This window comes from Poeciliopsis prolifica, unplaced genomic scaffold (genome assembly GCF_027474105.1).
Source record: "Poeciliopsis prolifica strain line A6 unplaced genomic scaffold, Auburn_PproV2 SCAFFOLD030, whole genome shotgun sequence".
Taxonomy (NCBI): domain Eukaryota; kingdom Metazoa; phylum Chordata; class Actinopteri; order Cyprinodontiformes; family Poeciliidae; genus Poeciliopsis; species Poeciliopsis prolifica.
In genome coordinates, this window is record NW_026562405.1 from 223,334 (window position 1) to 241,206 (window position 17,873).

The 17,873-nt window shown below is 33.7% G+C and overlaps 5 protein-coding genes across 5 annotated transcripts; all 5 read right to left on the reverse strand.

The window, feature by feature from the left end:
• Positions 1-824: 824 nt before the first annotated feature.
• Positions 825-2,296, reverse strand: LOC129372655 (odorant receptor 131-2-like). The gene is made up of 2 exons (XM_055050071.1): positions 2,174-2,296; positions 825-1,643 (listed from the first exon to the last, which is right to left on the reverse strand). The coding sequence occupies exons 1-2, from the start codon at positions 2,264-2,266 to the stop codon at positions 825-827; spliced, it is 912 nt and encodes a 303-aa protein (XP_054906046.1). The 5' UTR covers positions 2,267-2,296.
• Positions 2,297-4,951: 2,655 nt separating this feature from the next.
• LOC129372853 (odorant receptor 131-2-like) lies at positions 4,952-6,859 on the reverse strand. The gene is made up of 2 exons (XM_055050387.1): positions 6,728-6,859; positions 4,952-5,752 (listed from the first exon to the last, which is right to left on the reverse strand). Exons 1-2 carry the CDS (start codon positions 6,857-6,859, stop codon positions 4,952-4,954), a joined length of 933 nt encoding a protein of 310 aa, XP_054906362.1.
• A 999-nt stretch (positions 6,860-7,858) lies between these two features.
• Positions 7,859-10,494, reverse strand: LOC129372656 (odorant receptor 131-2-like). The gene is made up of 3 exons (XM_055050072.1): positions 10,366-10,494; positions 8,476-9,253; positions 7,859-7,905 (listed from the first exon to the last, which is right to left on the reverse strand). Exons 1-3 carry the CDS (start codon positions 10,492-10,494, stop codon positions 7,859-7,861), a joined length of 954 nt encoding a protein of 317 aa, XP_054906047.1.
• A 1,355-nt stretch (positions 10,495-11,849) lies between these two features.
• Positions 11,850-13,554, reverse strand: LOC129372842 (odorant receptor 131-2-like). The gene is made up of 2 exons (XM_055050371.1): positions 13,423-13,554; positions 11,850-12,641 (listed from the first exon to the last, which is right to left on the reverse strand). The coding sequence occupies exons 1-2, from the start codon at positions 13,552-13,554 to the stop codon at positions 11,850-11,852; spliced, it is 924 nt and encodes a 307-aa protein (XP_054906346.1).
• A 2,360-nt stretch (positions 13,555-15,914) lies between these two features.
• On the reverse strand, positions 15,915-16,953 carry LOC129372833 (odorant receptor 131-2-like). The gene is made up of 2 exons (XM_055050363.1): positions 16,801-16,953; positions 15,915-16,703 (listed from the first exon to the last, which is right to left on the reverse strand). Exons 1-2 carry the CDS (start codon positions 16,951-16,953, stop codon positions 15,915-15,917), a joined length of 942 nt encoding a protein of 313 aa, XP_054906338.1.
• Between the last annotated feature and the right edge of the window lie 920 nt (positions 16,954-17,873).

A 17,873-nucleotide genomic window follows, 5' to 3' on the forward strand; every position in this document is an offset into this window, starting at 1 on the left:
ACTTTTAGGAGTTCGAGCGGCTTGATGGGTGAGTGCTCGGTTTGCGCACTGCGTAAAGACATGCGTTGCGGTTCCGATGGGTCTGAGTTCAAGACCTGCAGGCGGAATGGTCCGAAGCACCCTCTTTATCCAGAGTGACAGCTGGAGTTTTAAAGTCTAACATGGAAGACTAACTGTTCCTATGGTCCTTGGGGTACTTGTAGAACTTCGAATGGAAAGGTGCTCAGTTTATGAAGTCCATAAGAGCAAAAAAAAAAGCACTGAGTGAGGCACTCTGAGTGCCTCTCAGTGCTCTTTTAACCCATTCTTTTCTTTGATCATTTCACAATTGTTCAATTTGTTTGTGTGTGGCTCTTTCCTGAACAGTATGATGGCTTTTTCATAAACATTCCCACTGTGTTTATGAAAAAGCCTACAAATTATGTAAAAACACTGAAAAAATATGTAAAGTTGGTTTCAATACTGCAGTATTATGCAAATATAAATATTTTGGTAACAATAACAACAAAAATCTAATCTAGGCAGTAGAGAAGTGCTACTTATCTCTTTATGAAGTGACTATAAAGTTCTGGTTTCAGCAATATGTCTCATACTTTATTAAAGTGTGTTATATTATTAAAATTGAATCTATAAAAGGTCCCCATGTTTGCTGTTTTTCTTCAGTGTTATCTCTATATCAATGGTAGAATTAAATATAATTTTTCAAAACTTATATTGTGAATGTTTATTATCTTTAGTTCAATGAAAGTTTTATTTTTGGCAAGCATAATCAAAAGTTCATAATGTAAACATTTATTTATGCTGTTGTAAAAAAATATATATTTTCACATTCTGTCTTTGTTCAGTGGGACCACTGGTTTTCCTTTATACTTGCAGCTGCATCTCAGCGCGTCCATCCTGAGATGCTTCTTGAACGTCTTGTCTCTGGCACCATAAATTATCGGGCTCAGGAACCGCGGTAGCATATAAACAATCAGGTAGTTTGCAAATCTGATTTCTAGGATTCGACCCGGGAAGATGATGTGCAGAACAATCTCCACGCTTGGAGAGATGTAGGAGAGCAGGCACATGGCCAGCTGGACACCGTGAAGGAGGATGGTGTTTCTGGCTTTCTGGGCTGACGTGTCAGCTGTGGAGAGCGCCCTGGCTACAAACAGGATCTTCAGATAGGTAAAGACCAGAGTAAGAAAAACACATGAAAAATAAATAATATCAAAGGCTTTCCTTTTCTGAGCCAGGATCGGATCTTTGAACACGTTCTCCCGCAAACAGAACACAGAGTTGTGTTGGAAAAAGCTTAACGGCTCAGTTGCCAGAGTCACAAACAAATCTGTTATATCTGGGACAACACATATAAACCAAATCAATCCAATGACTATATAAGTCCTCCTCACTGTGCAGATTTGAGAGTAACGCAAAGGTTTGCAAATGGCAATGTAGCGCTCTATGGCCATCCCAGCCAAGTTGACTGGGGTGTTTCTGGTGGTGAAGACCGCCACCAAGATGAAGAAGCAGCAGAGCGAGACGTTGATCCTGTAGAAAATGTAGCTCAGGATGAAAAGTGTGACAGTCACAGTAAGTTGAATGCCGTCATTGATCACCATGTGGATGAAGAGGATGTAACGAGGATCTTCATAGAAAGTCTGTTGGAAGAAAAAACAACAAACAGGCTTAAATTTGTACTTATGAATTACCAGATCATCAAGGATTATACTAAAATTATATTTAGTGTAACATAAATTATAAACTAACAATGACCAAACATCAACATCCTGGGAAAAGAAAATGAGTAGAATTTATTTGAATCTGTAAATCTTCAACCATCTATTCGATCAGTTTTGAAAAATGTTTGACAAATAAAGAAAGTTGTGCTTCACACATACATTCGGTCTTTTCCACTCAGATACACCTTTTGGTTTCCTTTTCAGTAACAGAGAAATTGGTCAGAGATTAGAGTAGAAAATAGAAGTGACACTCAACATACAGCCTGAACTACATTGTTATTCTTTAGACTTTTAGACAGTAAAATAAATCTAAAATGTACATTTCACAGGTTTCATAACATCAAATTTTTCATCTTGTCTTAAACCTGCAGGCAAATATGTTGCAAAGATATTCTGCAAATGCAATTTTTAAAAAACAGGTTATTGTTTTGAGCTGTAGATGTGTGTACCCGATGTCTAAAAAACGTGGCAGCCAAGATGCAGTTGATATACGTGAGGACAAGCCAGACCAGCACGACAATCAGGTTCTTCACCAAGGCCATGGTGAAAGTATCTCTGTATAGAACAGACTGGTCAGAAAAAGGAGGAGACTGTAATAGATGAATAGCAAAACTACAAGAAAAATAAATCCTCCCATGAATCTGGGTATGCTTTACTAAGATTGTTTGGTTTGAAAATCATTATAATAACGCAGTCATTAGGTTTTCAAACAACAAAAACAAACACCACTAATATTTCTTAGTCTTTCTTTACACATTCTGACTCTTATCTTTTCCCAAATATTTCTTAAAATAAATAAATAAATAAATGAATGAAAAACAAATAAGCACCCCGTTTGATTCTTTGGAAAAATGTTTTCTACATGTTATATTTCAGTGATATTCTCTGTTAACACACCTGATAAGGGGAAGTTGTGTTGTTTGTGAGACTCAGTAATGAGTTCATGGTTCACTGTAACATCAGAAAGAAACTAATTAAAAGAAAGATGGCGGTAAATGTTGATAAAAGTGCATTCAAAATATCTTAAACATGTTCAAAATAAAAACTTCTACAATATTTGCATTCTGTATTTGTCACTAAAGACAGCTTTCTTTAGCAAAAGTAGATGATAACATTTTCCTGTGTTAAAACAGAGGTAAACAGATTTTTCTATGATTTTGCATGTTACACAGCCACATCTGTCTTCCTTTGAAGGTCAACTGTACACTAATCACTGCACGACAAAAATATTACAGTGTGAATTTTAAAGTCTAAACAGTGACAAATTGGTTCAATTAAAACTTTAAGTTTTGATGTAAAATACAAATTCTTTAAAATCTGCTAATGTAAACGGGAAGCTCACCTCCTCAGCTATACTTACCTGACCTCAAGTGAGGCGGAGACAAAAAGTATCTGCCTTTTAAAGACACCCGTGTTTGGTGGTGAGCTGGAATATGTGATGGCAATAATGATGTAACCTGGCACATTGAAACAATGATAATAATATCAGTTCCAATCATCCTGTTATTTATTACTATATTCTGTACTATATTTCAGCAACAAGGCAATTTAAAGAGTTTCACATCAGTTTTACTCATGAAAAAATACAATTGTCAAGTGCCATTTTCACACCTCAAATGTTGATTAACATGTCATTGATGTTTCAAAAGCAACCCTAAACAGATGGTTTTTGGTCTAGATTTAAAGGCATTAATCGTTTCTGCTGTTTTGCTGTTTTCTGGGAGTTTGTTCCAGTTTATATGCATTCATTGCATATAAACTGAATGATACTTCTCGATGTTTGGCTCCAGGGATGCAGAGTGATGAAGCCATTTACTAACAGGCTTTTAGCTGATAATGATCTTATATTTAAGATCTTATATTTAAGTGACTTGGTGGCAGAGAGCTCTTGAGATTGAGATTCCTTTAGATATAGGATGGACCTGACATTTGATTTCAGATGTTTGTATTTCTGTTTTTTGTTAATTTTCTTTTAGTGATCCGGACAAGTACTGTCCGAGTTTTCAGTGCATGGGGGTCAGACGCATTCTGGAGGAAGACATGTACAAACTAAATGTCTGGACTCCGGTATCAGAGCTTAGAGTGGTGGATCTCCTGGGGAGCCAGAGCCAGATGGTTTTGATGAATAAGGTCTGCTACGTGAGCACTAAAAAAAGAATCACAGTACCAAGGAAAACTTGTGAATGAGAGACAATGGGTGAATGACTGAATGTAGTGTAAAGTGCATCGGGGTTTCCTGGACTTCATAAATATCTATACCAGTAGAGATCATTTACCATTTACTGTTACAAATGTAGTCTATATTATTCTGTCATAAAAATGAGTAAATGTCGTTTTAAAACAGGTGGTTTTAATTATTGGTAGCTTCTAGATGGTTTAATGGAAAATTTTAGTTTGAAACATGATTTGCAAATACCTAGAGTGACAATGAGTGACATGTTACTGTAATTAGATTACAAACATATTCATCAAACTAGCATATGCGCTGTAAAGCATCTATACCTTTCAAAAAAAAAAAAAAAACGTCTTTCAGCATATATTAAGGATATTTTTTTTATTAGGTTTTCATATCTGGATAAAAAATCAATTTTAATTGGTCTCATGTCATATTCTAAACATAAATATTATATTTGCTATAAGCTGAAACCATTATTAGTAATAGAAATAAAGGTCTAAAAACATCAATGGATGTGTAATTGATCAATGTAATGTGCTTCACTTCGTGAATTGAGTTACTGAAATAATTTACAGTTCCAATAATATTCTTTGAAGTGTAAAAACACATTAAAAAAAACCCCCAAAGTAGTTAAAAGCAATGTTCTTTGACATCTGATGAAAAAGTACTCGTTAGAGGGAATAAATTATTGGAAGAAAACAAAAAAAAAAGCTAAAGTAAGACTTTTCCAAACATTTACAATACTAAATAAAACATTTCCCAATTAGGAAAGAGCACATGTATAAGCACCAACTTTTCTGGAAACTTGCATTTTAATCAGTTTATTTTGTTTGACAAAACAAATTTAATCATATTATGTGAAAATGTCATTAAAAAAAGACTTTATTTGTTTTGCAAAATGTTGAAGAACTTAAAATAAATATAACATTTTCAAATGACATTATTGCATATGAGGAAAATCAAATCTCTGTATCTCTCTCTCATCATATATATAAAGAATATTAAGAAGCTCAATAAATAAGAAAAACTCTGCAGGAAGTAGAACATTCCCTTATGTTGGCTTATTTTCCAATTTTTCTGGATTAATTCTTGCTTTAGTTGAGGGTAAAAAGAATCTTTTCAGGTACTCTCTGAACAATTTATCCCTTATTCCATAAACTATTGGACTGACGAGTCGAGGTGTGACCTGAATCAGCAAAGAGATCACAAAGCGAATGATCAGAGCATCTCCTGGGAAAAACTTTATGATGCCCTCAATCATTATACTATGAACATAACTTAGCATACACAGCAGCAGCTGGAAGCCGTGCAGCAAGACGGTATTCCTCGCTTTTTTAGCGTTTGCAGAAGCAGCCTGTGCTGTGAAAAGAATTCTGAAATATGCATAGAAAAGAATGAGCCAAACAATCACGAAATAAATAATGTTGGATATGTCCCTCTTCTTTTCAAGCTGTGGATCAGTGAAAATATTTGCCCACAAGCAGAAAATCCTCGAATTAAAATATTCTGCAGGTCTTGTTGCCACAACTACAAACAGATCTGGCAGTATTGTAAGAGAGCTTAGGAACCATATGAAAGAGATCACAATGTAAGTTTTCTTGACCGTACAGATTTGAGGGTGGCGGAGAGGGAAGCATATGGCCAGATAGCACTCTAATGCCATGGCAGCAAGTGTTAAGGGGTTGTTTAGATTTGAAGATATGGCAATAATAAGCACGATAATGCAAAATGATACATTGATTGTGAACAGGGCATAGCTCAGGAATATCAAGAGTATCATTAGTGTTAACATGATGATGTCATTGGCCACCAGATGGATGTAGAGGATGTAACGGGAGTTCATGTTGAAAACCTGAAAGGAGAGACAAAACGTTAAGGAAATGAGGGGCAATAGAAGAATGAACTGTTCAAGTTACTTACTGAGCTTGAAAAACAGACACACACATAATAAATGGTAAAATGACTGGAAGTGTATGATCTGAGCTGAAGTAACATATTTTTAAAATAAATATTGTGTAGCAGAGTGGGATTAATTTGTTTCAATAATTATCATAAACAACTTTGTCATCAATGTGCTATTAAATTTTTTTTAAAATGTTTAGTATTGACATGTTAAATCTGACACTAACTCTACCTTTATTTTTATTAAATTCAACATACAATGAAGCAACATACAATGTTGAACAAATATGTACTGACAGTATTAGCAGGATAAAAGGTGGAAAAACAATAATGCTCTTGTTTCTGCCAGAATGACAAACTGATTAAAACAACGGCACATACCCTACCCATATTTCTCATTTAAAATTTGTTTTTAATATTTCATTTTCCATTAGTTTATTTCAGACAATCATTGATTAGTAATAATTAATGTCTGTTGATCACAGTGATGCACAGCGTGATGCATCACTGCTTAACATGTTAATAAAATGCCAGGAATACTAATAGAAAAGCAATCAAAAGATCAATTAAACAATGAATCAAAATAATTTTTCTCAGTCTTACACATTTGTGACAAAAAGATTGTTTTTGCAACTTTGGTTGAGACCAACACAATGTCTGATGAAATGCAATGAGGAAAAGAACTAATCAGCAACTTGAAGACATGTGCGATTCATGACAAGGTGAAACAACTTTTTGTTTCTTTGAAATGATAAATGCTACAACTGCAAACAACAAAAAAAACCTCTATCCTGAAAGACCCAGGTCCTTCATGACATTTTATTGTTCGGCTTTTATTGTACAGCAAAAGTAAATAGATTTGTGTCACCTATTGTCCTTTACTGAAGCAATCAGGGTAAATTTTTGAATGAGACAGAGTTGATACCTGATGTTTTCTGAATATGTGTATCAGAATCCCATTTATGTAGATGATGGAGAGCGAGAAAACAACAGAGAATCCACTCTTAAGTATTGCAATGTGCAGGGGGTCCTTATTCCTGGTTGCTGTGGTATTCATGCCAGTACATGATATAACTCATCTGATATAATCTGGCAACCTGCAGAAAAATATTTATCAAGGAAATAAAAGTGACAAAATTTTACATAGCATGTCAAGTTTATATAGCTGGAAAAGAAGTCACAAATCACCATTTTATCACAAAGCATTTAAGTAAGGTGTAATTTTGACAAACAGAGTAGAATTTAGTTCAACATGATTCACTTCCAACTAATATACACTTTCATTTGTCATCAGCTTAGAAAAGCATGTCTCAATAAAAACTTAATAAAAATAAATCTTTGATAAATACATATATTTTTTCTAATTAATTCATGATCTATCTTACAAACACAAGAAAGATATTTGAAAAATTGTAGAGCTGAAAAATTAACTTTTCAGCTCCAGTAATGACAGCAGCAACAAGATTTAAATCAGATAAATTGGAAACATCTCTAACATGTGACTCAGCAATAATTTTAAAATTTTAACACTGAAGTCTCAATGTTTACACACAAGAACAGCATGAAGGAGACTCACCTTGTGATGGTTACACACAGTTATGTTTCAGACAAGTAGTCAGCTGCGCTTCATACGGATCAATTTATATAGGCTGAGCAAAAGTCATGGGATGAAAAATAGTCAAGTGTGTCTGTGTGTGTATAACCACCCACATCAGTTTGTGCAGCAGCTCTTGCTCACAGATTCAAAGCCTGATTTCACACACAATTGATTTTAATAACTATCATTCCCTAAGAAAACCATTCAGACAACAAAAAAGCTACTATATGGTGAATATGAAACATGTTTTTCCATATCAGATCAAAGGTACAATTTTGTTATTCTTGTGACCTCAGCGTCAAATGAGCATTGTTTTTGGTGACCACATCCTTTCCTTTATTATCACAGTGTACCAGTTTTCAGATGACTACTTCCAGAAGGACAACAGACCATTTCACAGAGCACAAGTCATCTAAAATTAGTTTCTTGAACGTGACAATTTGTTTTCTGTTCATATGTTCAGTAATCTTCTAGTGGCCTCCTCAACAGCCTGCCTACATATGATCCTGAATATGAATAGGCAAATACAACATGATGGATAACGTTAAGTATTTTATTTGTTTGTTTTGAAGATTTTTGTTGGCTCTAGTGCCCTTTACTTGAGAGTGGTCAGAGAGGAAAGAGGTAATCATTCCTATTTAGATGTACTTGAGTTTAAATGTTTTACAAGTCCATAAGTCCATTGGAATGGTTGACTGGTATATATAAAAAAATGTAAACCAAATTGCAGTTTTTAGAGACTTGCATAACCAAAACTGTGTTTGAAAACATGAGCTCTTGTAAATCAAATAAATGACAAGTCTGTTAACTGCATGATTTATGTTATTTTTTATTCAGACAACCAAATAACTGTCAAATAACAACCAATGTTATTTTTGCGGTAAAAACCTAAAAGGTGAAATTGATGTATGTTTCATTGAAAACAGAAACAATAAAAAAGTGGAGAAAACATAAAAATATGAACTATAAGATATGTCTCCCTATTACCATAAACTTTTATGGCTCCCTAAAAACTATCCTGGGCCTTTAAAAATCTACTTAAAATACAAATATCTTTATATTGTTCTTTTTTGTACCTTTTTTTGGATGACCGGCTGGATTTAAAGGTAACAGGTATTGTTTTAGGTGTTTCCTGAACATTTTATCCCTTATGCCATATACCATCGGACTGATGAGCCGAGGCATGACCTGAATCAATAGTGTAATTACATACCGAATGGATGGGATGTCATTTGGAAACAAAATTGACAGGCCCTCTATTGATATAATATAAACAAAGGTTAGCATGCATAACAACAGCTGAAAGCCATGAAGTAGGACAGTGTTTCTTGCTTTCTTTGCATTTACTGAAGCAGCCTGTGCAGTGAAAAGTATTCTAAAGTACGCATAAAAAAGAATGAGCCAAACAATGACTAGAAGCAAAATGTTGAATACATCTTTCTTCTGTTTAAGGGCCGGGCTTGTAAAAATATTAGCCCACAAGCACAAGACACTGGAATGAAAGTACTTTGCAGGTCTTGTGGCAATAATTATGAACAGATCTGGCAGTACTGCAAGAGAGCTTAGGACCCATATCACAGTGATCACAATGTAAGTTTTCCTGACCGTACAGATCTGAGGGTGACGGAGAGGGAAGCATATTGCCAGGTAGCACTCTAGAGCCATGGCAGCAAGCGTTAAGGGGTTGTTTAGACTTGTGGATGTGGCAATCATTAGCATAATAATGCAAAATGAGACATTGAATTTATATATAATGTAACTAAGAACTTGGAGGAGGATCATCAGTGCGAGCATGAGGATATCATTGATTACCAGGTGGATGTACAAGATGTAACGAGAATTTGTGTTGAAAACCTGAAACAAAGAACAAGATTTTTTTAAGAAATGGAATTGAAAGACAGACCATTTTGCTTTAATTTGGTTAGAATGTGAAAAAATCTGGACATCAATCCTAAAATTGTTTGTTTTTCTTTTCAGACATTTAATTTTAACATTTTTTCGTTCGTATCACAATCTCCCAAGGTCAATAAAAGGCATTTATTGGTGTCATTTAACCATTATCCAATGATACTTGAAAGTCATATAATCAAATGTATATTTTTATCTGATGCCTCCTGCTTTAGGATAATCAGTCTGTAATTGTTTAAGGACTTAAATTATCAATGTTCTTGCTCAGATGAAACTTTATATGAACTTTAGGTTCACAAATTTAACTACCCTAACCCCATCACAATTTATACAGTGATAACTAGACATTCAAATTAAAAGACTTTGTCAAAACCGAAACCTAAAACATTTCGTAGCAAGTTTTATCATTTCATTATCATAACAGATGGAGTAAAATTGATTTTCATACATTTCTTCTGGTTAAGCATGATACACTTTAAGTGGTCTCTTGCAGCTGTACAATGAGGACACGTTCTTTATTCAGACATTATTGTTAGAAAACTTTAAAGGTAGTTTTTTTTTATGCTTAATGAACCCAACAGACGATTGTAAATAAAAAAAATACAACTTTCAGAAAAATATCAGACAAAAGCAATTTAACAAATAGAGGCACTCGGAGGCAATTTTATATTTTCATGTGTCACACTTAAAAAAAAAAAAAAAAAAAAATCACCAGCGATGACTTAATAATGTTGAAAGCTGTAACTCTTACTAAGTGCTTGAGTAAAACAATCGTGTTGAACCTAATTTCCAATCTTAAATGGATGTTTTCTGGAGAGAAAGCAGGTAACTCACATTTTACCTTACATTTCCAATGGCCTCATTTTGTCTACCGTTGTCATGTATTTACATAAAACTGCAAGTACAACAGCTAAGAAACAACAATTCTAAAATTTCCATTTAACTGAATCACATTTGAAAGGGGACGTTTTACAGCAACAGCAAAACGAGGTCCATGTTACCTTAATTGTTACATAAAAAACACATTTGCTTATTTTCAAAATGTATAAAATTGATACCTGATGTTTTCTGAATGTATGAACCAGAGTTCCATTAATGTAGATAATAGCAAGAGCGAGGACAACAGTGATCACATTCTTTAAGATTGCTACATGCAGCGGGTCCCGATTGACAGTAGTGATATTCATACCAACATGTAGAGGGTTTGGGGGTCATCTGAAAAAGTATGCAGAACTGTGGAGAAATATTCAACAGATTATTGTTAAAACTGACTAAATTAATGTCTTTGACAAGTTTGAAAAACAGAATTTAAACTGTATCTATTAATATGCTTAATATTATTAAAATGAATACAGAGTCTTTAATATGAATTATATAAAATGCCAATAAGATGGTATTTAAAAAACTCAATTTAACTTTGTTCATTTTAGTTCTGTAATAGTCACAGTTAATTTCTCACTGTCATATAAAGACATTGTTTATTTTCCCTTCAAGCTTTTTATCAAAGATGACAGTTAGTAGTTGTTAGATTGAAAATGTCTTCCATTTATTCACATTTTACATTTTCCAATTGATGTATTTTGTAATGGGTCATGATCATGAAAATAAATAATTTCATGAAATATTTATTTTGATCAAAATTATTTATTTCCCTGCTGCAACCAATACAACTCCAAACATAAAATAAATAGCTGTAAAAATTAAACAGTACATTTTCACATCACAATATTGTTTGCAAAGGATACCAACACAAGAAGCAAAGCAGAAATTTAGTAAATCACATTTGACATATCTATTGCAATTTTTTATACAGCAAATCTTTAAATAATACTAAATAATCATGAAATGATTAAACTGAACAACTATTAACATAGTAGTTCAGTTTAAGAAGCCTGTACAAAAACTCACCTGGTTTATGCTGCAGATCCATTAGATCTGTTCGACACAATCCAATATATAAAGTGGAGAAAACTCAAGGGAACCAAAAAATCCAAGGGTGTGGGTGTGTGTGTTTATGTGCTTCCCTTTTGCATATTGTGCTAAGGACAACCTTATGTTAGCATTATATTTCATCTGCTGTTGACATAACCAAAACTCAGTTTACTACAGTGAATGAAAGGGGAGCTCTAGTAAATTAGACAAATGACAAGCAAGAACAGCATGATTTTTTTTTCTTTTTCTTTATTTCAACAATCTATGATTAACCATTTGCATTTCGTTGATTAGAATTTAAACAGTGACGTTTCAGTGCGGCTCATACAGAAATGATAAAAAAGTGGAGAAAAAAAAGACAAAACAAAATGAAAGTCACAGTTAACTGAACCACAACTGAACTGAAATTTAACTGAATCATAATTCTTGCACCTACACCTTTCATGATGTAATATCAAAAGTGACATTGCAAAGACTGTTTTAAGGGGTAGACTTTTGCTGAGGTATCCTAATTTTACACTATTATATGCAGTTCAATACAATGGATCAAAGAAAAAGACCATATTGGGCCTTTAAAAAGATTATTGTCTGTTTATAAACATTCATATCTTTAACTTTTTTGGAGATTTTCTGGATAAACATTCAAATTCAAAGGCAGCATGTATCTTTTAAGGTACTTTCTGAACATTTTATCCCTTATGCCATATACCATTGGACTGATGAGCCTGGGCATGACCTGAATCAGTAGAGAAATTACATACCGAATGGCAAGAATATCTTTTGGAAACAAAATTGACAGGCCCTCTATTGATATACTATGAATGTAGCTTAGCATGCATAACAACAGCTGAAAGCCATGAAGTAGGACAGTGTTCCTTGCTTTCTTTGCACTTACTGAAGCAGCCTGTGCAGTGAAAAGTATTCTAAAGTACGCATAAAAAAGAATGAGCCAAACAATGACTAGAAACAAAATGTTGGATACATCTTTCTTCTTTGTAAGGACTGGGTTTGTAAAAACATTTGCCAGCATGCAGAAAATCCTGGAATGAAAGTACTCTGCAGGTCTTGTGGCAATAATTATGAACAGATCTGGTAAGATTGTCAATAAACTTAGGACCCATATCACAGTGATCACAATGTAAGTTTTCCTGACCGTACAGATCTGATGGTGACGGAAAGGGAAGCATATTGCCAGGTAGCACTCTAGAGCCATGGCAGCAAGCGTTAAGGGGTTGTTTAGATTTGTAGATACGGCAAGCATTAGTATAATGATGCAAAATGAGACATTGAGTGTATATATAATGTAACTAAGAACTTGGAGGAGGATCATCAGTGTGAGCATGAGGATATCATTGATTACCAGGTGGATGTACAAGATGTAACGAGAATTTGTGTTGAAGACCTGCAACAAAAGACAAGATGTTTTTAAGAAACAGTGATGATACTTTAGCAAGTCTGCCTTTATGCTTTGATTTCTAAAGCTCGTAATGGGGAATGGATCCCAATTGGTGAAATTAGGTATTTGTTTCATCAACAGATTTACATTGGGAGATATTTTTTTCTGTAAATATCTCCCAAGGTCAATGTAAGATCTTTATTGATGTTAACTAACCTGTCTGCAATGATGCAAGAAAGTAATGATCAAATTTATGTTTTTACCAGATACATCTTTCTTTAGGAGGATCAGTCAGTAAATTTTTCATAGAATTATTATAATGTAGCAATCCCTTTTTCATGCTCTTTCCGAGTTACAATATTTTAATATTTGTAATAAAAGAAGTTTTTAAAAACTTTTTGTAGAAAGGCATTTTAAACCTTTGGTGGTCTTTTGTGGTGTTACAGTGTAGACACATGTTCTCTATTAAGACATCATTGTAATAAAATTTAAAGATTTTTTAGTAAAACACTGACTAAAAATACTCAATCAGTCCATACAAACAGAAAGCGATAATTTTCAAAAACAAAACTTTCAGACAAGAAAAGATGCTAAATATCTATCTGTCTGTATGTCTATGTTAGATGGTAGTTAGTGTATTTGTCTATAATTATATTTACATTTCTTTGTTAATTTAAATTGGTAAATATAATTTTTACAATTATACAGTAAAATGGTTTGAATGAAATAACAGCGTTTGAGCCTAATTTAATATTTTAAGTATTCTTAAAATCCATTAAATTGATACCTGATGTTTTCTGAATATATGAACCAGAGTCCCATTAATGTAGATAATGGCGAGGGAGAGGGTCACAGTGATCACATTCTTTAAGATTGCAACATGAAGCGGGTCCCGATTGACAGCAGTAGTCGTATTCATACCAACATTTACAGGGCTTGAGGATCATCTGACACTGTGTCAAACTGTGGAGAAATTTCAACAGGTTATTGATGAAACTTTAGAAAGGCTGGAAAATAGCATTTAAACTCTGAGGTTTTAGAGATGATTAGCACACTTAAAATGATTAAAAGAAATACAAACAGTATTCAACAAAAAATCATGATTATGAATTACTAATAATACTATTTTGTCTTTAAAACATTGTGTAACTTCGTTCATTTTAGTTCTTGAATGGTTCCTGTAAATTATTCAGGTCATTATTTTAAGCAAATTTACATTTTCTCTTCAAGCTCATCAATCAAAGATGACAGGCAGCTGTTTTTTTAATCTTAAAACATATTACATTTACTCACATTTGCATTTTCAGATGCATGTAATGAGTCATTTTCACAGCAACAATATATATTTTATGTGAAGCATTTTTACACTACATTATCTTTGACAACACTTATGTTGTAAAAGTTTGTTTGATCAATATTTTTTTTCTTTTCAGTTGCGACCAATGAGTCTTCAAACCAAAAAACATCTAAACACATATTACAATAAACTGTTAATTTTGAATGCAATAACTAACACATTTTTTTTAAATCACTAAATGACAATTTACATATACAACCTGTTGCATTTTTTTCTTACCTAAAATTTTTTATTTATACTAAGGGCTCATCAATTGTTTAAACAGAAAGAACAGTACATACAAACTCACCTGGTGATGGTTATATGGGGTTACGCTGCAAACAATGAGTCAGGGCAGCTCCACATAACCCAATATATAGCTGATATGCAGAAAAGTCGTGGGGATTAAAAAAAAATGGCTATAGGTGTGGGTGGGTGTGTGCATGGGTGTGTGCGTGTGTGTGCTTCTCTTTTTGTGGCAAAGGGCAGCTGCATAATGGACTTGCAATAGCAGTGGGATGAGAATGGAAATGACTGTATTTGTTTAAAGCTTGTTTTAAGTACTAATTGCCACTACTCTTCTTTTAACAAAAATAAAATGTAAAATAAAAGTAACTCTAAATGTATAGTCTTAAATGTAAAACATTTTTAGCTGTGACAAATAAATACGTAAAACAGAGTTGGTGTACAAACTGGCCAAAGGACATTGCCAAGGACTGAACATTTTTGATGGGTCTAAATGTGACAAAATAATTTAGACGTGGGACAGAAAGTTCTTTAATGAGTGACACTTCTCAAGTGACATTATTTAGGAATCAGTTCTCCCCATTTGGACTACCCTCTCCTGCTGGAAGGCCTTAGTGCAACACACTTCCTCCTCCCCTTAAAGTTTTATTCATTTTTAATTCAGAAATAATAAATGTAACTTTAAATTGTGGAACAACATCTCTCACTGGTGTGTTTAATCCTAAGCACTTACTGGTGCAAATTCAAAGGTGGCTTTTTTTTAAAATTGCCTTATTCTTTAGTGATCTCTGATTTGCTTGGTGTTTACCTTCAAGCTGCAATAGTAGCTGGGAATACTGATTAACCAGTGAATGAATCTTGCAGACACAAGTATTGAGATACTAAAATCACTTGAGACCCACAAACTGCTGGACATCTGAATTGGTTCAATCACTTTAAATGGAAAGAGCAGCTTTGCAATAACTGGCCCTTTTCACTTCAGAGAAATTTGTTTCAACAGTTGTGTAATTAAGCCACATTTTGTAAAAGCAACAGTTGGCAGTTTCTTTACACAGTAGCACAAATATTGCATCATGTTTTAACTTTAAAAAATACAGTTGCATGAAGAGCCCTTGCTATGCAAATAGGCTAACATAACTTATGGAAGCAGCACAGCAATTCAAAGCAGAAAAAGGTCATTTACATTTTAACATGAAAACTCACTGCCCAATGGACATTTATGAAAATAAAACTTGACTTCTACCTCCTAGTGGTCCTGCTGCAGAAATGCACTTCTCAGTAAAATTACCAATTAGAGCCATTTAAGACAATTTCCATCTATGTTAATGCAGTAAAAACACAAATATCAACTTTTTTTATTTCAATATTTTAGAAATTCACATTGTATCTTAAGCATGTATCTTCAGGTGCTAAGACTAAGGAAGAAATATATCTGTGAACAATTGCAGTACACCAAAGTTCAATTTAAGTCTTGTATTTGCATTGAGTGAAAGACTGCACAGTGAATGAAAGTTGACAATGTTTTACTGATTCAAAGATCAATCTAATTTTGTTTCCAGTCACACATCTAACAATGTTTATTTTAGGTCATTTTTGTTTGTTTGAATCAGAAACATGCATTGTCTAATTTTACATAAAGCATAGTGTATGTTTTAAAATGATCAAATTTAGGATATTGACACCAACACAAGAAACACTTACGGATGCAGTTTGTTGGCTTTTCCGATGCTGCACAAAATATAATTTTTCAAGTAGTGTCTAAATGTGCTGTCTCGCACCCCATACACAATAGGACTCACAAATCTGGGCAGAATCTGGATCAGTATGTACCAAAAAAAAATTGCTTGGACATATTGTGCTGCGGGCAGAAACACCAGAAACATTCTTGTCATCGGACCTACATATGTCAGTATACACAAAAGTAGCTGAAAACCATGAATCAGGATAGTATTTCTGGCCTTTACAATTCCCTCAGATGAGTTAGCAGCATGAGCAGCACAAAAGATCCTGAAGTATGTAAATAAAAGTACAAACCAAACTCCAGAAAAAAAAATTATGTAAGAAACATCTCTTTTTTTTATGCTTATTGGGTGTCGGAAAACAGTGTCTCGATCACAAAATACTGTAGAGTTAAACAACCACAGAGGCTCTGTGGCGAGGACAAGAAAGATGTCTGGCAAAATTATTGCTGCACTTAACCCCCAAATACAGCCAATGAGAAAATATGTTCTTTTGATGGTGCAAAGTTCAGCATGTCGCAGTGGGAAGCAAACGGCGACATAGCACTCCACTGCCATCAGAGCTAAATTTAAAGGAGAGTTTGTAGTCGTGAAAACAGCAAAGGTAACAATGAAGCAACAGAAAGAAGTATTAATTCTGTAGAAGATGTAACTGAAAACAAACAAGCTGGTGGATGTAGTCAGCTGGATCATATCATTCACTACCAGATGGATGAACAGGATGTAACGAGGATTCATGTAAAATATCTGAAACAGAAAAAATATATATTTTAAGTGACTTTATTCATTTTCTATGATTGTATTCAATAATTGCCAAAGATAGTTAAGGAACAAAAAGGCTTACTTCATGTTTTCTGAAGGTGTGAATCAGTGTTCCATTGATATAGTTGATGGTGATGCCAAGAGCCACTATGAGCACATTTTTGGTCACTGCAATGCTGAGAGTGTCTCTGTAAGTCAAGCTGCTTGACATGTTGCTGAAAGATGAAGAATTCATCTTCAATTTTTGCTTATGTCTATGAAAAGATGACATCAAATAACATTATTTACATTAGTATAGTACAACATTAGTATTTTAAATGTTTGAATTTTAAAGCCACATTGTTCTTGTGCTTAGAACAAGTTATCTCTGCAAGGGTTTAGACAGTATTGACGGTGTCTAATAATTTTTTTTCTTCATATTAGTTGTTATTGTTCTTACTATTTTGAATGTGTTGTTTTTATTTCTTTAGACTTTTTAACCAATAAAATAAAAAAATAAGCAAGCAGAACTTTGCCACGGGATCATTCCTTGAGTTAAGTTTTGTTTTGTTGTTTTTTGCTTCGATTGCAGTAGAAGAGAACTCCTTGCCTAACTCTGTTAATTATTTTCCTGTTGCTTGTGGAGATCCTTGGAGCAAAACAGATAGTTATTGTATGAAAACCTCACTGTGGCCTGTTTTGTCATTGTGTTTAGGGAAAACATTTTCTTGATGCAACGTTGCTTAATATACTTAAGTAAACGCACTATGTAACTGATGGGCAACAGAGTCAGCACAGGCCAGCCTGGCATTATGGCACAACTAAAAGCATGAATCAGCATGAATTAAAGCAGATCAGACCAACAACTCCATTCAGTTAGTCTTCATATGTTATGGCATATGATAATGACAATGCCATGTACAAATGCATGTTAAGATTTCAGAGAAAACAAACTTTTTAAAGGAGCTTGTTTTGTAAACCTTTTAAATTTATATCCTACAAATATGACAAAAACTACATTACTGTAGCAAGATAATGTGAAAAGTAATGAAAGGTTGAGAACAGACTATAAAATATGATATTCCAGTTTCTATCAAAGACAATTCTAAACAAATTGAGTTTTACTCTAAAGAAATTTCACTATCTTGGCTACTACCTAAATATGTTTATTTCCCA